At 33.8% G+C, this 19,556-nt stretch overlaps 1 protein-coding gene across 4 annotated transcripts in view; it reads right to left on the reverse strand.

Annotated features, from left to right (window-relative positions):
* Positions 1–19,556, reverse strand: part of HACE1 (HECT domain and ankyrin repeat containing E3 ubiquitin protein ligase 1) — an 87,391-nt gene that overhangs the window by 42,455 nt on the left and 25,380 nt on the right. For 2 of the 4 annotated variants that reach the window (XM_081140247.1, XM_081140246.1), the window contains exons 7-11: positions 13,565–13,647; positions 8,892–8,988; positions 7,951–8,052; positions 7,136–7,242; positions 1,288–1,534 (exon numbers count right to left, since the gene is read on the reverse strand). In XM_081140247.1, the coding sequence (XP_080996373.1) occupies positions 1,288–1,534; positions 7,136–7,242; positions 7,951–8,052; positions 8,892–8,988; positions 13,565–13,647 (636 nt within the window). The remainder of the gene's footprint in view (positions 1–1,287; positions 1,535–7,135; positions 7,243–7,950; positions 8,053–8,891; positions 8,989–13,564; positions 13,648–19,556) is intronic. The other 2 variants (XM_081140249.1, XM_081140248.1) reach the window with 1 other exon arrangement.

Genomic DNA, 19,556 nt, shown 5'->3' on the forward strand with positions numbered 1-19,556 from the left:
ACACTAATTTTTAAAAATTACAAAAGAGAGGAAGAGAGAACACATGAAGCAGACAAACAGATGCAGAGATACTTATACACACCTTCCTAAAGGCTATCACACCTCTTCTATTAGGTATTAAAGAAACTACTGGTGTTAAAACGCTTGCAAACCATTTATTTGTGTCTGCCAAAAATTTTCCATGTAAGGATCATTTAGCGTAACTCATTAATTTAACTTTGAATTTTTACAGACAGTGAAGCTGTTGATCATAACTAGTTTTAGAGAAAGTGGCACATAAAAGCAGTTATATCACTTTTTTTTTTTTTAAATATATCTTTATTGATTTCAGAGAGAGGAAAGGAGAGGGAGAGAGAGATAGAAACATCAGTGATGAGAGAGTCATTGATCGGCTGCAGCCCGCAACCTGGGCATGTGCCCTGACCAGGAATGGAACCCTGATCACCTGGATCCTAGGTCAACGCTTAACCGCTGAGCCACACCCGGCTGGGCATATATCACTTTTTGGATAGAGAACCTATATTTATACTCAAAAGACTGCTTAAAGAAATACGTCTTTATGAAACCCAAAAGCAAATTTTATACTATGAAAATTTCTTAAGGTAAATTACCTTTTAAAAAAATAACATGGGAAGTTATTAAATTACACATTTATCCAAAATCTGAGTTACCTGAAAATATAATGCCATAAAAAAGCATTAATAATAGCAATTACAGCCATGTTCATTTTGTTTACTTCATCAAATTATAATTTGAGTAGCAACACTGCCTTGGGTTTTATGGGGAACCATTTTCCAAGGGTTCCATCCATAAATGTGCTTGTATAAAAGAAGCAACTGAAGCAATACAGAATGTGTTCACAAAATACGTATCTCAATGATTCATCCGTGAAGTAATCTCAGGAATTAACTGTTGGTAAACCCAGTAACTGAAAGTAACCTTACTCTGAAAACATATACATGGACACACACATAATACACACATGATAATAAAATCTAAATAAAAACTGAACAGTTTTTTTCCTTCTAAATAAGTAATATTTTTTAAAAAGCATAATGGCTGCATATTGCCACCTTAAAAACCTATAATCCAATAAAAAATAGATTTAATTAGATTTAAACATTAAATATCTTTACCCTTAGAATAAAAAACTAATGGAACTAAAATTTTACTTGTAAGAAAAATATAAAAGCTCACCAATTAAGACTTGCTGCTGATTAAATAGAGATGAAAGGGAGAAGGTATGTGCCTAACCTAAAAAGTGATATGGGTATGAACCAAACTTACTTCCTGTGTATGAGGTTTCTGATTAATGAATGCATGCTTTGTCAAATTCATCTCTTTTACGTCTATCTTCATAACAACGTCATATACTTTTCTGACCTTGAACACCTGGCTTCTTGGTGTTTTATTCCCGTTGTAGCCCATGTCGATTCCATTACTGGGAGAGGATGGACCAATTCGAAAGACATGACAAAATATCCTCACAATCCTTAAAAGGCTCTTCATTTGAGCATCATAATTACTAGACAGGCTAAAAATTAAAAATAAAATATGAACAGATTAGACAGAATAAAACAAACTACATCTTAAAATGCCTATTTTAAAACATCTTCATCAATTGGCCATCTGTTTCATAATATAACAAGTAAAATTCCTTTCCTATCATGGTATCAAGGACAGAATGTTTTAACAGGAGGTTACCAAATATATATTACTTGAATTGCATATGAATAAATTATTAATTTTTAAGCCACCAGGATATAACCAATGATTAAAGCATAAAATATGAACAAAACTGTCGAACACTTGGTTTCTTGAGACACCAACTATAAGGCAATCTCCAACTGTCACTTCCAAAAGTATATTTGTAAATTAAACTGATTCTTTAGAACTCAGAACATTTCAGAGAAGCAATGGCAAATGTTGGTCCTATGTCCTTAGGGCCACCCATATCTCAACTGTATAGGCTGAACTCTCTACTATTCTATCCCTAGAATAATAATCAGTTTTTCACATATAGAACATTCACAAATTGAATAATCTTAAAGTTACCATCTGTATTAGAGTGGTTCTCAATATAACAGTTGCCTTAGGTCTCTACATAAATATAGGAAATATATACCACTATAAAAAAAAAGACTCAAATCCAATTCACACGAAATCATATTGAATATAAACTTCCTTTGACAAATCACAAAGCCCTTCAGAATCCCATAGTGCCAGGGGACTGGTCATCATCATAAATATCAATCATTACTCTGTTAGATATTTTAAAACATTTTGTTACTGTTGTTTAGCAGGTGGTTTTATTTCAAAATCTCTAACATCAGTTATCTTTTATTACAACAGCTACACAAAAGCAGAGTAAAGAGTTGCATAAACTTTTTAGGCAGAATAATATGATTGTCTTTTCATAAAATTATTAAAATGTATCCTATCTTCCCCTACGTATTTTATCCAGTTCATTAAAATCTTCCTCTATATTTTTAGGTATCTTTTAACGTTAAAAAAACAACAGGTATAATGTAGAAATAGCAAATGCCTATTTCTAAGTATTTCAGTTTGGTAAGCCCCAAATTAGAAAGGGTTTTCCTATTCCTCTAATGACATGTCAACCAAAATTTCCTGACACTTTCACTTTAATACTCATAGTGTATTCTCATTCTAAGAATTATTAAATTGGTAAAAATAGCCAATAAAAATGAGCTATCAGTTACAAGTGTTAGTGAAATACAATAGCTATTGACTAGGATAGCTACAGCATATTAGCAAAACTTTTTATTTCTTTTGGTAACTCAATCGAATGTGTATTAAATCATTAGTTTTGCTTGCACTGATTTTTACATATTTGTCTTTACTAAATATTTCTAATTTTGTATCATACCATTGTTGAGACTGACAAAATAGAAACATTGTTTGGTTGAAACTATTTCCTCCCTTTATTGTGTTGCAGCTCTTGGAAAAATTAACTGCAATGATTCTCAAATTCTTCTGCATGAGAAAGGTGTGATTTTTTAATTTTCCTCTGCAAAATTACTACAAGTATATAAATATTTGTTTTAAGTACCTGAGCTCGAGTTATCTTAAGGTAACAAGTATTTTCTTACAGTGGAATCTTAAAACCATCAACTATATAGCCTAATAATTTTATACTACTTTATCCAGTTTAAACTTCTTCCAAGCTGACTGCTTGGTCTAAAAAATGTTATTTTTCACTTTCCAACCAGTCAAATATCTCTTTTGTATGATACAAAAAGATTATAAAATCCAAATCCAAACTTCGATATATCCTTCTCAGTTCATCATAAAATAATTTATTTCCAAGCTACCAGGTCTCAATATGAAAGTGTAAAATTAGTTTCCTAACTTAAAGCCCTATCAACCACCTTTGTTTTTATATGAAAGTACACCTCCATTCACAGTCTTACTTTAGCAAAGGCTATGATTTCTCTGTTCATTTACACATTGTTAACAAACTTTACCTCAATCGCAAATATATAGAAAGATAACTCACTCATTTAAGGAAACAAAGTATGTGGGAAAAGGCCCTCAGTAAATATTTATTATCTTTATCAAATACTCCTAGAATCAGTTAGACAAAAGGCTGTTCATTTTTTCAAAAGTGTGCTAAATAACATCTCAATCACTACTAATTAATACATATAAATCGGCTTTTATATATATATATATATTTTTTTATTGATTTCAGAGAGAGGAAGGGACAGGGAGAGATTTGAAATATCAATGATGAAAGAGTTGTCACTGATCAGCTGCCCCCTGCATGCCCCCAACTGGGATCAAGCATGCAACCCAGGCATGTGCCCTGACCGGGAATCAAACCGAGATCTCCTGAACCCTAGGTCGATGCTCAACCACTGAGCCAGGCCTGGCCAGGCATAAATCAGTTATTTTCTTAATTAAAACTTCTATTAAAGTAAATGGCCAAAATCGCATCACACTGGGGATTAAGAAACATAAAATGATTCATAAATAAACAAAAGAAAACAATCTGCAAAAGTACCATTCAACATAATGTTAAAATGTCAATTGTAACTTAAAAAACTTTTTAATTTAAATGCCATTAAACATAAATTGGAAGGAAAAAATAACTTGTACTTAAGGTCCCCTTAAGAATCTACCTTGGTAATGTGAGATAATAGAATATATATCTATTGGTCTCTAACCCCAGTTCCTGGCACAGAGTTCCTGAAGCCCTTATAATTTCCTAAGTGGTAAGAGCACTAGGAGCATCTTTTGGTCTAATATTTGGTCTTTGATGTGAATTCCTAACACGGAGTTCCTAAATGTCTTGGAATTTCCTGGGTGAGAGCAGTGTCTTTTGTTCTGGTGACATGACTCTTGGTGAGCTCCAGGATGGATGGTCACTAGAAAGGCAAAGCCATGATTAGAAGCTTGAATTTCCAGCACCTCCCTTTCCCCCAACCCTGGCTGGGTTCTCCAAAAAGAGGAGAGGGGCTGGAAATGGTGTTGTTAATGATCCACATGCCTATGTGACGAAGCCTCCATAAAAAGCCAAAAAATATGGGGTTCAGGAAGCACCCAGGTTGGTGAACACATCCGTGTACCAGGAGGGTGACATACCCCAACTCCGTGGGACAAAAGCTCCTGAGCTGTCAGTACTCTCCCAGACCTTGCCCTAAGTATTTCTTTATCTAGCTACTCATATATATCCTTTATCATATCCTTTGATTAATTGGGAAATGTGTTTCCCTGAATTCTGTGAGCTGTTCTAAGGAAATAATCAAATCCAAGGGGGAAAAGGATCAGAACCTCCGCTTTGCAGTCAAGTCAGGCAGAAGTTATGAGTAACCTGGGGACGTACTACTTGGGATTGACATACTGCGGGGGCAGTCTTGGGGACTGAGACCTTAACCTGTAGGAACTGATGCCATCTCCAAGTAGATAGTGTCAGAATTGATTTACATTGTAGGATACCCAGCTGGTGTTGCAGAATGCTTGGTGTAGGGAATGAAAGCTCACACATCTGGTGTCAGAAGTGTTGTGAGTGAGGTAATGATATGAAAATAAAGGAGAAAAACACAGGAGGAGGACAGGTTTTTCTCAAAACAGTAACAATAAATTCTAACAATACTAATAACCAATACTCACTACTGACCCAAACAAAGAGGTTTATACAGGCCAAAAAAGGCCATAGTGACAGATTCTACAAAACATCTAAATAAGTAGCATTGTACATGGCAAGACAGTACAGTTTAGCAAAGCAGCTTTAAAACCTGTACTGGCAATAGATCCCTTTTCCTACCCTGATTCTCCTATTACAGTAATCTCCCTGTGGCTTTTAAGAGCTAGACTGAACCCTAGGACCTGCTTTTTTTTAAGTGAGGATAAGAATCCTGGATCTTCTATGTATTAGCTTGGCAAATCACTGAACTTCACAATTTTCTCATATGTAAAATGGAGATAACAATATCCAAATCACAAAGTTAATAAATGTTAAAGGTGAACTTAAAAACATACATACATACACAAAAACATAAATGCTTTCTGATTACTGTGGAAGGGAGAAAATGGTACAAAAATCTAAGTTAAAAAAACAAGTTTTCTAATGTAGGAAAACAGGTTAAAGATATTATGGGGGTATTTAAAATAATCATCATTCTCTCTAGCATTTTTCATTTATACCATCACCACCATCACCGTCATCTCCGCTGCTATGTGTCAGACACTGTGCTTGGCACTTTACTGCACCTTATTATTTCATTCTTACAACCATTCATTAAGATACTTACTATCATTTTCCAACAAGGAAATAAAATAGTTTGGATTGAAATTAAACATAGGGAGAGATTTTGTCTGTATTATTCATGAGCACCTAGGTGATGGGCTGGTGGATAGTAGGCACTCAAATTAAGTATTAAATGGATGGGTGGATGATGAAAAGAAACTCCAAAAAGTTATTTGCTGAGGTTACAGTAAACGGTGATGTCTGTATTTTCACCTGAGTCTGGTGTAAATGCATTTACTTAGTATGTCTGAAACTTAGAAAGTCCTCATCAAATAAATGGATTAATGGAAATGACTAAATAAAAGGAGAGCATTATGTCAAGCTGGAATTCAATGACTCTAACAGGGTCTAAAATAGTCTCAGAGGTAGAAATATATTTTTAAAATTAGCAAATGGTTTACTGAGTAAAACTACTGAAGAAAGACTTAATGGCTAAAAGAACACAAGAATGTGACCTTGGTACCATGAAGTATAAAGGGCCTAGCAAAGATCTTTCTGAGTAAATAGTTCAGAATGTGATTCTGGTCTGAAGTATATGAAAAGTCCAAGGGAAGACAGAAAAAGAGGGCTAACATATGGCTTTGACAATGTAGCTGATTTATAGAAGCAACATGTAGCTGGAAGGAAGAAGTCTAGTTGCAACTAACAGACGTAAGAGAAGACCATGAACTATTAAGACTATCAATGTATTAAGAACAGAAATGAAAAGACTATTGTAAAGTGGAAAGCATCCAAATTAAAAGTGGACAAAATCTGTGAGCTATGACCACTTACAATTTCTAAATGGAGTAGCTAACCACATACAAAGAAATGTAGTTGCAGGAAAATGTAATATATATAAATGCAAATATTATAAAGGCATCAACTCCATGGACTTAGAGATGAGCTATTAAAAGCCATGTAATTTTTGGAATGAATAAAGAACTGGAAAGGGGGAGAGTTCAAGGAGAAAATTTTATAAGGAATCATTAGAGTGTACTGAGAGGTTGAACACTAGCTTATACCCAGTTTTATATATTAGTGATCAAGATTCCTCAACTACTTTCTTGATCCTTCTTAATGCACATTTACTTACATGACTGTTCTAAGCAATCAAGTTGTAAAATTCTAGACATATATGCCCAAATCCACTTAAGTAAGTCTCTAGTTGTAGTCTCTTTAGGGAAACTAAAGTCTCCTCAGTAAAACTTGATTGCCCTGGTCCTTTAAAACAAAACATACAATGATGTGTCAGCAAATTTTTAGAACATCTTATCACTGAAAAAAAGCATCCAACAAAATAAACTATTCCCAGAAAAGCCTAAAAGGAGACAGAGTTGACAGATATTGCTACCTATCGATCTGTTTATATTTTGAAACACTTACCTAAGCAGTTTATGACCATTTGTTGTGGCAACTTCAGCAAGACTTGTTAAAATCTTTAGGTACTGGCTTTCACTTTGCTGAGACAAATGTTCTAGAACTTGCCGTAGCTAAATTTTTTACAAATTAAAAAATGTGATTAAATAATAATCCATTAAACTTTATCAAGAAATTAAGCACCTATTAGTTTAATAAATATCCCCAAGCCAGTTAGCTGAAATCAAGTCCTTTACAGTTATTTTGCCTTGGATACATTCAAAAGCTAATATAGAGAAGACATAATATCTTTGTTCAAAATCACCAATAAAGCAATAAAAAAATATAAGTAGAACAGAAATCACCAAGTTTATTTATAAAAATTTAATTCTAAAACTTAAGAGAAATTTAAATACTGCAATTCTTCAAAGAGTAGAGCTATTCTAAATACAGAGCTCTATAAACTAGTGATTACCAATCATAACATGATATTCCTCCTTAGATTCTTTTCCTCTAGCTATGGGGAATATTCTAATTATCTTTAAGAGAGACCAAAGACCCAGAAGAAAGAAAATTCAGAGGGCCCAAATTTAGCACAAAGTTTATTATTATATAATTCATACTTATCCTATAATGCAAATAAGCAAATTTTTAAATAAACTTATATTATTATAATATAGGTAATATTTACATTATTTATATATCATTTGTAATATATTTATAAATAATATAATATTGTAATATTTATAATAATAAAATTAAGAAACATATTTGTAAACTGCCATATACACTAAACATGCATAAAGCTTGTTCATTTTAGGCTACTAGCACAATTACATTACCATGTTTTCTCGGAGATCTTCATTCTGTGTCATTTGAATAATTGTCTGGAAAAGCCTAGGGTGATATTGAATTAATACTTCACAGGTCTCTCCATATCCACCCTAAAAAATATATTTAAAATTATCTAGGTTTAAAAACAAAGTTCCTAAAGGAAAACTTGCAGACTGTACAGGTTAGGAGCTTAGTCCCACAAGAGTGACCCACTTCAGAAGGCAATCACAAGTCCAGGCCACCCATACTTCTGACTAACCAGCTGTAAGTCAGGAGTTCCCACAACCCCCTCCTCGAGTTTGATCATTTGCTAGAAGAGCTCAAAGAACTCGGGGAAACATTTTCCTATTACCTATTCATCATAAAGGATACAACTTGGGAACAGCCAAATGGAAAAGATTCATTCATTGGGCAAGGTATGTGGGAAAGGGCACAGAGCTTCCATGCCCTCTCTGGGCATGTCACCCTCCCAGCACTTGGATATATATTCACCAACCCAGAGAACCCCACTGTTTAGGGTGTTTAGGGAAATTCCATTATATAGGCATGGTTGATTAAATTATTGGTCATAAATGACAGAATTTAAGTGCCAGTCCCTCTTTTCTCCCCAGGAGTAAAAAAGAGAGGTTGCCCTATAATCACATGGTTGGCTCCTCTGGGAACCAGTTCACATCCTGAAGCTTTCTACCGGCTTTCAGCCACCAGTCATCTCATTAATATATGAAAAGACATTCTTACACTCTGGAAATTCCAAGGGTCTTAGAAGCTCTCATGTGATAAATTGGGGAAAAAAACAATATATATTTCTTATATCACAGTTCCTTTTAAAGAGCATATTCTTCACAGAATAAAAATATTTATACCCACCCTCTCATTTGAGGAAAAACTGATTTTACCAGTCTCTCTCTATTATAAAGTAAGGGGCTAAGAATATATATTAACAACATACCTGTACACATAAATCCAGAGGGGTTACTCCATTTTTATCTGGCAGATATTTGGCTCCTCGTAATAGAAGAATCTGTGCTGTGTCTCTCTGACCATGACTGTACAGAAAAAAGGACCAAGTTAAAAATATAATTGTTTTAATTTAAGGTCTTTCTCTATGAATTATGGGCAGTTAATATGAATCAACAGAGGATTAAGGATTTTTAAAGATTAAGAGGAAGATCTGTACTACATCCTCAACAATCAGGAAAGCATTTCTCAAGGTTAAGTCATACTTTCACTATTTTCTTCCAGTCACTTCCTTCTCAACTCTAACCTGAACGTCTTCCTACCACACACATCCAAAAACACCTCATTATTCAAAATAGGAGTACACAGGGGTTGGGCAAAAGTAGGTTTATAGTTGTGAGTACATGGAACAGAGAGTTTGTTCTTATTTATTTATTTTTGTATTTATTTTTGTATTATTTGTATTATTAGTTTTCTTATTATTATTATTTTGTATCCTCATTTGTGATTTATCTTTTAGGTAATGGTGGCTGGTAATTTAACCAACTACCAATGAAAGTAGATACTTAAACCTACTTTTGCCCACCCCTGTATTTTATGGCACTTTAATACTTGGTAAAAAATAAAATAAAAATGAAGGAAAGAGAAAATAAATATCAAAGTAAGAGAATAGGGGGAGGGGAGGAGTTAGTTAGCCAAAGATATAGTTAGTTTCCAATCTTCATTTTATCAACCCATTCAGGGCTTCTGCTGACAGCTATTCAATCTGACCTAGAATGGACAACTCTTTAATCCACATGCCCCATTCTCTCCAATTACTCTTCCTAGTGGGAGTGAAATTAGTAACTACGGCTCTTTCAGCTAGGAGACAGTTTATTTGGGAGTAGCAACCGCTAGACTCTAGGTCTTGTTACTCAATAAGCTAATCTGATCCTAGATACAGGAAATAAAAAATAAATTTACAATTCAGGGACATTAAAGTTTAAAGCTAATTTTACGAAATGTCCAAGGAAGTCATACAATTTGGAAGAGTATCTGATCAAAAATTTTTATTTTGTAGATGAGAAAAGTTACTACCTCAAGCACAGGTGAAACTAGAACTCAGATCTCTGGTCTTCTAGACCAATACTCTTTCCACAATACCATTACCTAAAAAGAAATGTCATTTCACAAAGAGTAAGATTACACAAAAATTAAAAATCTGTTTATTCTTTTTTACAAAATGATACTGCATAAAGTATAATTTATGACCAACTGGAATTAAAGATTAAAAAACAGGATCCTACTATAAATCTGGTGGCAGATAATAATAGTTATATCACTCTCTTGATACTTTATTGTAATACTGATTATCTTCCTTAATACAAATATTAATAGGTCCAAACTAACTTAACAACAATATCTAAACCACTAAACTATACACCCAAAAGCAATACAAAATAAAAGTTTTTTAAAAGAACAATATCTAATTTACTCCAGAAAAAGCAGGAAATCAAAAAACCAATATTCATGTGTCCAACCTTTCCAATTAAACTGTAAATTTCTTGACAATACACCTGTCCCATAGCACTAGGCATGGTAGTTAGCTTATAACATGTACTCAATACAACTGTTGAAATATATTACAGGTTTTAACTCTAGATACCACTGATCTGACAAGCTATTTAAGAAGGTGCTGTACTACCAAAAAAATAACAAAAGAGACTTGAATCTTAATTTATTTAGGGATCTACAGATGACAGCATAATATTCAAATCTTTGCACAAAATCTGATTTAATCCTGACACTGTTATAAAATAAGCATTCACTCCATTTTTCAGTTTAGAAAACTATAACGCAAGAGTACACTATAGTTGCTCAAGATCAAGAGTTACACAGCAGAGCAGAATTTGAATCTAGATCTGTCTGATTCCAAAATCCTTCATTTATATCATATTGCTCCACCAAGGTGAATAAACATACAGTTTACCCTCAAATAGTAAACAATTTAGTGCTCAAAAGTGTATACTATCAGGTGCAGAGGTATGTATGCTTTGAAAACAATATGACAGGAATCACAGAGTATGAACAACTAAGATCACCATGCACAAATGGGACATTGTTCAATATATGTGGTTTTTAAAAAGTCTCAAAATAATTAATTTTGCACCATATATATACATAGCAAAAAGGATAAGTAATATAAAGAAAAAAATATCACTCTGACATTTTTAAAAGATGAGGGAATTTCTAAAACTACAGTAAAATTTCATCAATGATCAGGTAACACTTCATTTCAAAAATAAATTAAAAACAAGAAACAATAGCTAACTATATACAGAATCTGCATAACACAATTAGGGCCTCAGGTGCCGTATCTGAATACTGCAAGAGATTAGGACACCCTGTAACAGAATGCTCAGTGTTGCCTGAAAGATTTTTCAGTTCAAACAACTGCAAACATTTGCTCAATGAATATTCTTTACAATTCAACTTATTTTTTCTATTAGTTGAGATAATAACCTCTTTAAGGATATGCCAATGTATTTTCTGGAAACTAAGAAGTTGGCAAAGATTTAACTAATAAGAAACCTCTAATGCTTCTAAAACACTTCAACTGATCTCTCAAGCACTTTATTCTCCTACTTTAGGCTCTTTCAGTGACATGATCTGAAAAATTGGCTGAAGTGCATATAGTACATATATTGCAATATTTTTAGGAACTACTTATGAAACAAAGAGACCGTATTTTCCACTTGTTCTTTCCTATTCTAAAAGCTTACAATTTTGAGTCTGTGGGCTGTTCCGTGTGGCTATTTTGATTTTGAGTTCACTAACTGAAAGGAGTTGCTACAAATCCGTGTGCCAAATATTACCTCTTTCTCACTTTATTTTTTATTTTTTTTGTTGTTTTTATTGATTTCAGAGAGGAAGGGAGAGGGAGAGAGAAACAGAAACATCAATGATGACAGAGAATCATTGATCGGCTGCCTCCTGCATGCCCCTTATTGGGGATCAAGCCCTCAACCCGGACACGTGCCCCGATCGAGAATCAAACTGTGATCTCCTGGTTCATGGGCCAACGCTCAACCGCTGAGCCACGTCAGCCGGCCTCTATCACTTTATTACAGACCTCTAAAATGCCAACGTGTGCCTATAGTACACATGAAAGAAAGTGAATAAATTATGTTTTATGCAAAATAACTAGAAAAAAAAGTGGCTGGAAAGTACTTCCTATCATAACTTTAGGTCAAAATCAGTCTAAAAATGACTCGCTCACAAAAGCACTATATTTATTAGTGCTCAGCATTAGAACAGGAGTAATACAAAGGAAAAAGGAAAAGGTCTGTTTGATGGGAGAAAACCCTGTATAGCAATGAAACTGAAGGAGAAAATCACAAGTTTGTGCTCACCGGGGAGTGGAAAAGTGCACTAGAGTTTGGTGAGCATTTACCAACTACTGGGTGTAAAATACTCTGCAGGATGCTTTATATTAAGCCAATTCATTTAATTCTCCCTATAGTCCCACAAGGCAGGTATCAGCATTTCCATTTCACACAGAAGCAAAGCTTCAGAGACCAAAAAACTTGACTAAAGTTGTAAAGCTTTGGGCTGCCTCCAAAACTTAGGGTCTTTCTCCTATATATCTCAATACCTTTGGAATTTAATTCAAAATTTTTTAAAAATTCTTTTGATAGCTGATCCTTAAGACAGACACATGATAATATACCTAGTAATACCTCTCAACCAATAAAAATATGCCTAAACTTAGCTTTTTAATCTTCAAGCCCTATAATTTATCTGCAGGGTCAACTTGGTTTATTTCCCACGTTCCTTTCCCTTTCATTTATCAGAGACCATATATAGAAAATAACATCTTTAATGTACATCTATATTTAGATAATGCAAATACTATTAAACATCTTCCTATAAATGAACCATATTCCATATCTATTACCTTGCTATAACATGAATTTAATTTCCAGTTTCAATTTTAATCAGACTTGCTTAACCACCTTTGTTCAAAGAGATCCAATGTTTGCTATATTAAAACTTAGTGTTGCCCTGGCCAGATGACTCACTTGGTTGGAGCATCTTCCTATACACCAAAAGGTTGAGGGTTCGATTCTTGGTCATAGTACATATCTAGGTTGCAGGTTCAATCCCCAGTCGGGGCATGTATGGGAGGCAACCACTCCATGTTTCTCTCACATCGATGTTTCTCTCTCTCCCTCCTCCTTCCTCTCTCTCCAGAACTCAATGAAAACACTTTTTTTTTTAAAGTTACAAATCCAGAGAAAGCAAAGCATGGGTCTGGACCAAGACATACTTTAATAGCTTATCCCACCGGAATTGATCTGGATCTTAATAAAGACAACTATGGAAATTACTGGATTATGTCTTCTTTTATTACTTAATAAGTAATTAATGTAAAATTAAATAATCAAATAAATCAAAAGCTCCACTTATACCTTATAAAAACACTGGCAATATAATAGAAAATACTTTTTCTCATGCAGTTAAATAACAACCATAATGTTATATACTTCATCTTAAAAGACAGCATAGTATTAATGGGAAAACAAGAGATCCTTAGAAAATATATACAGAAGTGTTTGTGTTTGGGAATATAGTATATACACAACATTCTTAAATGACAGCATCTGGAAATATAAAATATCATACCTGCAAGCAAAGTACAATGGAGTGGCTCCTGATACATTTGGCCTGTTAATATCAGCACCACTGTCTAGCAAGCATTGTACTGTCTGGAAAGAAAAGAAACAATTAAAAGTAAAGCCAGAAAAGTCAAACAAAGACACAATCATCACAATTTTAATCCATATAAGGAAAGTTCCTGCCACAACTTGAAGCTTTAAAGACCAAGGAGGAACATGACAATTGTGATGGCTGAACGAATTCAACTTTTGGTAAACATTCTGAGTCTCTCAGGCACTATCCAATAAATGTGGAATCATCAATGTAACATAAACTGTGTTAACCTGGGAAGGCTTTAGGAAAGCTGACACATGTAGCTACCAAGGACTTTAAATCTGGCTAGTACAACTGAGGAACTGAATTTTAATTTTCTTTTAAAGTTAATTTAAGTTTAAACAGCCACATGTGGCTAGTAAATTGAACAGTACTGCTCTAAATATTTAAATTTAAAAACCAGAGTTTTGCCTCTAAAAAGAAAAAATAGGTACCAGAGCTATATCTGTCTCAAAGTCAAAGAGCATAATTATTAAAGTGCAAAATGTTAAAAAGCTAAGAGTCCTTTTGCTATTAACAACAGCCAGTACTGACTCAGTTTTTCTGATCGTCATTCATATATACTCTGTCCCCTAAGCTTTACTTCTGCAATCATCTGACCAATACTAATGAAAAGTAAGCTATTACAAAATTTTAAGAATACATATCTGATGATTAGGGATTGGGCAAAGTTGGCCTGAAAACTTTAAAAAAAGAGAATCTTTTCTGGTTGTATTCCTATGATCCTCATTTGAATTTCTCCTGCAAAAAAAAAAAAAAATTTGCAAAAACTTAAAAGTTTTTGGAATTAAGACTGTTTAATATTCTTTCTGGCTGAACACACACGTTCATCTTCCTTGCTGCTCTAAAAACTAGAGTAATGGCAGTAAAATAATAAGACTATAAAAACCCACAAGAAAGAACAGAAATGAATACCAGCAGCATACTAGGTAAACCAATCAGTTTTGGGAAAACAGCAAGCAATTGGAGGAATAGTAACTGATTTAGCAGATCAAAGACAGCTAAAGTCTAAGTGCCTATAAACAGGGATTCCAACAACAAATCACCTATTCTTGCTACAAGACACACAAAACATACGGCAGCTGATAGTACCAAGTACCATGGAAGATAGGAACAATTATATAAAGCTAAAAACAGTAGCAATAGTTGAAAGCCTATAAGAGAAACTGTTGGACCTTCCCCCAGGACCTTCCCCCAAGACCATTCTTCCCCCAGGACCTTCCCCAAGGACCGTTCTTTCACAGTTAACTATGAACCCTCCTTATACTGTCTCAGAAGTAGGGAGGTTTATTCTTTGGACAAAGTGAATAGGTAGGTTCTCACTGACAGCCAAGAAACACGGGTAAGAGCAGAGATGGAGAGCCTGAAAACCTCCACCCCTATATTGCACTGAGCTCCCAGAAATCCAGTAGTCAGGCTTAGAACACCAAGCAGGAGGAGACTGAAACTTCCCTCTCTGGAGACTGGCACAGAGAAAAGTTTTATAGACACCAGCATTACAGAGTCACCAGTAAAATAGCCCAGTTCTCTCCCAGGGACATCTGGTAATGCTGGGAGATTTTTTTTTTTTTTTCATGACTGGGGAAGGGAGAGGGTAACTGGCAGCTAGTGGGTAGATCCCAGAGATAAGCCTAAACATCCTACAATAAGTCTACAGAAAGCCTCCACAACAAAGACTTTTCAAGTTCAAGCTCTCAATAGTGCCATGATTGAGAAATCTTGGCATAGAGTAAAGCCAGTCACCAAACCCTGCAATGTACGCAGTGCTTCCAGCCAACATTGTAGTACATCACCACTACACATGAAAGGAGAGACAATGTCTGAGAGACACTTGAAGCAGGTCTCTAACATGAAAAACAAAAATTAAACAAAAAAAGTAAGTCAGAAAAATAAAGACAATAAAGGGAACCAAAGGATACAACAACAAAAATTTAGAGAAGGAACAGATACTCTCAGAAAGAAAAGAAAAACATATTATGTCCATGGCAAAAGAACAAGATCCTGGGAGAAAAATATTCAAAGAATAAAATAACTAAAAATGTGGAAGAAGCAAAAATTCAATAGTTTAGAAAGACAATGTTGAAAAACTCTACAAGGAAGAAAATAAAACAACCACCAAAAAAAACAAAAAATGAGAAAATTAACAGATCAAACCATGGAGACATAGTATTGTACAAATTGGGAATAAATAAAATAAAGAGGTGGGAGACCAAGAGAAGTAATCAAGAATACCAAAAAATTCCCCAGAACTGAAGTACATGAGTTGTGAGATTGAAAAGGCTCATCAAGCCCTGGACAGTGTGGCTCTCGGTTGGTTGGAACATCGTCCCATGCACCAAAGGGTCTTGGGTTCAATTTCCAGCCGGGACACATACCCAGGTTACAGGTTTGATCCCCAGTTGGAGTATGTATGGGAGGCAACCGATCAATGTTTCTCTCTCACATCAATGTTTCTCTCCCCCTCCTCTGGCTCTCTCTCTAAAACAAAACAAAACAAACAAACAAAAAAGGCTCACTAACTACCCAGTCTAATAAATTAAAAGACCTTCAACAAGGCACATCAAAGTGAAATTTCATAATACTGGAGGTACATGATTTCAGAGATAATTAGAAATCAGGCTGGCATTAAACTTTTCAACAGCAACACTGGAATCTAAAAGATAAAATGCCTTCAAAATTATAAGGTAAGTGACTTCCAATGTTGAATTCTACAGCTAGCCACACTATCACTTAAATATATAGTTTTAAACTTAAAAAATAAACAACAAAAAAGCTTACCTATATAAGATTTTTTTTTAAATTACCTTCAATGTACCTTTCTCAAGAGGCCACTGGATGATACCCTCCTCCAAAACCAGGGACTACACTAAAATAGAGTAAGATGTGGAATCCAGAATACTGAAGATCGAACACAGGAGAGAGTAGGAAATTTCCAGGCTTAGAGAAAAAGAATGAAACTGATATTATCTAATGAAGCTGTCTTTGTAGAAAACAGTACTGAAACACCTCTCAGCTCATATTTTTGTAGACGTATATAGGAAGAATTACTGATTAATAAAAAGAAAATTGTGCAAAGTCAATTATTAATTTTAAGAAAAATAGTCCCCTAGAGAGAAAATGTTATTATAGTTCACTACTGAACTCAGCAGTAAACAATATTTACCTACAATATATACAACTAATATTGTCTAAGCAAAATTTGTGATATAATTAATTTTAGAAATTGGGCAAGAGGGCATGGGAAGAGGATTTGAATGAGTTAAGCCTTCACGCACCATAACAAGAACTGATTCAGTGATATCTAAAAGTCATGAATTGAGAAAGAGCAGAAGTATGCTATTTAGAAATAGGTATCATAAGAAAAGCTAAAAGAGTTGAATATTGTTGCCTGGTGATCATGACTTGACAAAGAAGACTGATGGTTCAAGGGACTATTATTATTACAAAGGTTTTGATAAAATATTTTAAAATATACTATTCTTGTATCGCTACTTGAATTTACTTCTATCCCAAGAGGAATTCTAAAATCTATATACTCCATGTAATCTATGTAATATAATAGAAATATTACACAAAACTTTATTATCAGCTATATAATTCCTTTACACTGAGCACAAGTTGTCCAGTGCAGCTTTCAAAGAGAAGAAAAATAAGCATGTGGGTCATTTTATAAAATAAGGTCTATTTGAGCCTTTTGATCATGGCTTGCCCCTTTTTGATTTCTGACCTAGAAGTTCTCCGTATGGTCCCAAAATGGGAGATGGATAGCAGCAATAATGTTTACTAATTGTTATAGAAATTACAGACAATAAACTATCTCTCAAAGGCTCAGAGAGCTGAAAGCAAATATATCAAAAATATATAATATGCAATTAAAACCTAGCAATCCAGAGAGAAGCTGAAATAAAGTAATTATTAATAAAACAAACTATGGATTCATAAAAATTATATAGTTGTTAAAACTAAATAATTATATAATAAAATGAATAGCCTTAACATGTGCCTGGACACTGTGCTAATAAGCATTTATCATTTCATTTAATACATCCTGTGAGGAAGTCAATATTCTCTCCACTTTTGCAAGCAGGAAACTGAGTTTCAAAGAGGTCAAATAATGTGCAACCCAACACACAAATAAACAAGGAAGCAGGAATTAAAACCTAGTCCATGTTCATGACCACTATGCTATTTACCAAAAAGTAGCAATTCTAATTTTCCTTAATTCAGACTGCTAAATAAATTATGACTAATTTGGCATATCTTCATAAGCTACATTAATCAAAGATGCTCTAATAATTCCCTTTTAAATAAAAGCCTAGGCAGCTATTTGTGTTTACTTCTTAAATAAAACCATATACTTTTTGTAATACTTCTCTATTTTTATTTATACTGTAGAGCTTAACAATTTAGCCATTAGACTAATATATTCCTCTACCATTCTCTTCAACAAAGTGCTAAGACAAACCTGGTGCAAACCAGAGCAAGAAAGCATGATTTACAAAATGAACTGTCATATGTTCCTATCATATCCTTGTATATAGGAAATATTCTACAAAGAATATTTCTACAAAGTAGAAATTCTTTCTGTTCTTGTGAGAGAAAAACACTTAAGAAAGTGGAAATAGCTCATTCCATCATTATATTTCCCTTTATAAATCTCTCTGCTTTTCTGTTTTAACAAAATCATCCCAATTAAGATCCTCGAAATATTCAACTACTAAAAAAAAAAAAAACCAAAACATATTTTTTAAAAGTTTTCAATAGCTTCACTTGTGGACTATAGATGAAATGTTACCTGAAGACAAACAGGGAGAAAAACCCACTTCCCTCAGGGTAAAGCTAGAAAATACATAAAGGGATTTTAATGTGAAGAATAAAAAATCACTTTTGAAACACTGAAATGAGTGAAAAATCATCAATCTTTGTGATTAAAAGTTTGTTTGCAGATTTGTTTTTGTAAAAGCTCTGAAACAGGAAGAGAAAGTCTAATGCTGAATTCAATTATCGATTAAATGGCATAATGGGAAAGGAGCAAGAAAGTCACAAAGAACTTAAATCACAATTTTTTAAAAAATTCCAATCTATGTAAATGACTTATATGTACACAAAGGGTAAAATAACTTTGTAACCAGTAAAACTCAGGGGCTGAAACTGAGTATTTATTAAATAAATAAATACATGAAAGCATTTGAAGAAACAATACTACTTGAAGATTTTAAACTATATAGAAAAGCATAAGGCAATAACATAATCCAAGAAAATAAATCCTAGATTCAACTACTAAAACCCCTAGGGATTCTCAAAAGCAAAGATTTTCAGCAACAGATCCAAAAAAGTCAAAAATGGCCTTTTATAAGAATCAGCACTATCAATATTCACTGCACTTAAAGGTACAAAAGAAAAAAGTGACACTCAGAAATGGAAAGAAAATGGCAGGGAAAAAATGGTATTGCATTTGACTAGTCCATTCCACCTTTCAACAGAAATTTCAGTCTATTATGTGCTAGGGACTATTCTAAATGCTGGAGTTACAGCAATGAATAAAGAGACAAAAATCTCTGCCTTTATGAAGCTTATACTGTAGTGGAAGAGGAAGACCAGGACACAAAAGAAATAAACAAAATACACACTGTGCTAAATGGTAAGAAAATCTATCCAGAAAAATAGATAGAACCTGAATGACAGATTTGAATTCAATTTTTTGTGTGCAAATTTCTCATCCCTAAACCTCTATACACAAATACTTCTGTGAAATCTGCGTTGTGTCTGCTTAACTGACTATAAGCCATTAATTCCAAAACAACATAAGTATGATTTACAAGGTTCATAAGTTCTGTTTTCAAAATTTTATGGCTTCTCATTTACTTGCAAAAATTAAGCTCAACAGCTTACAATGCAGTAAATG

The sequence above is a fragment of the Miniopterus schreibersii genome, assembly GCF_964146895.1.
Source record: "Miniopterus schreibersii genome assembly, chromosome: 6".
NCBI lineage: Eukaryota > Metazoa > Chordata > Mammalia > Chiroptera > Miniopteridae > Miniopterus > Miniopterus schreibersii.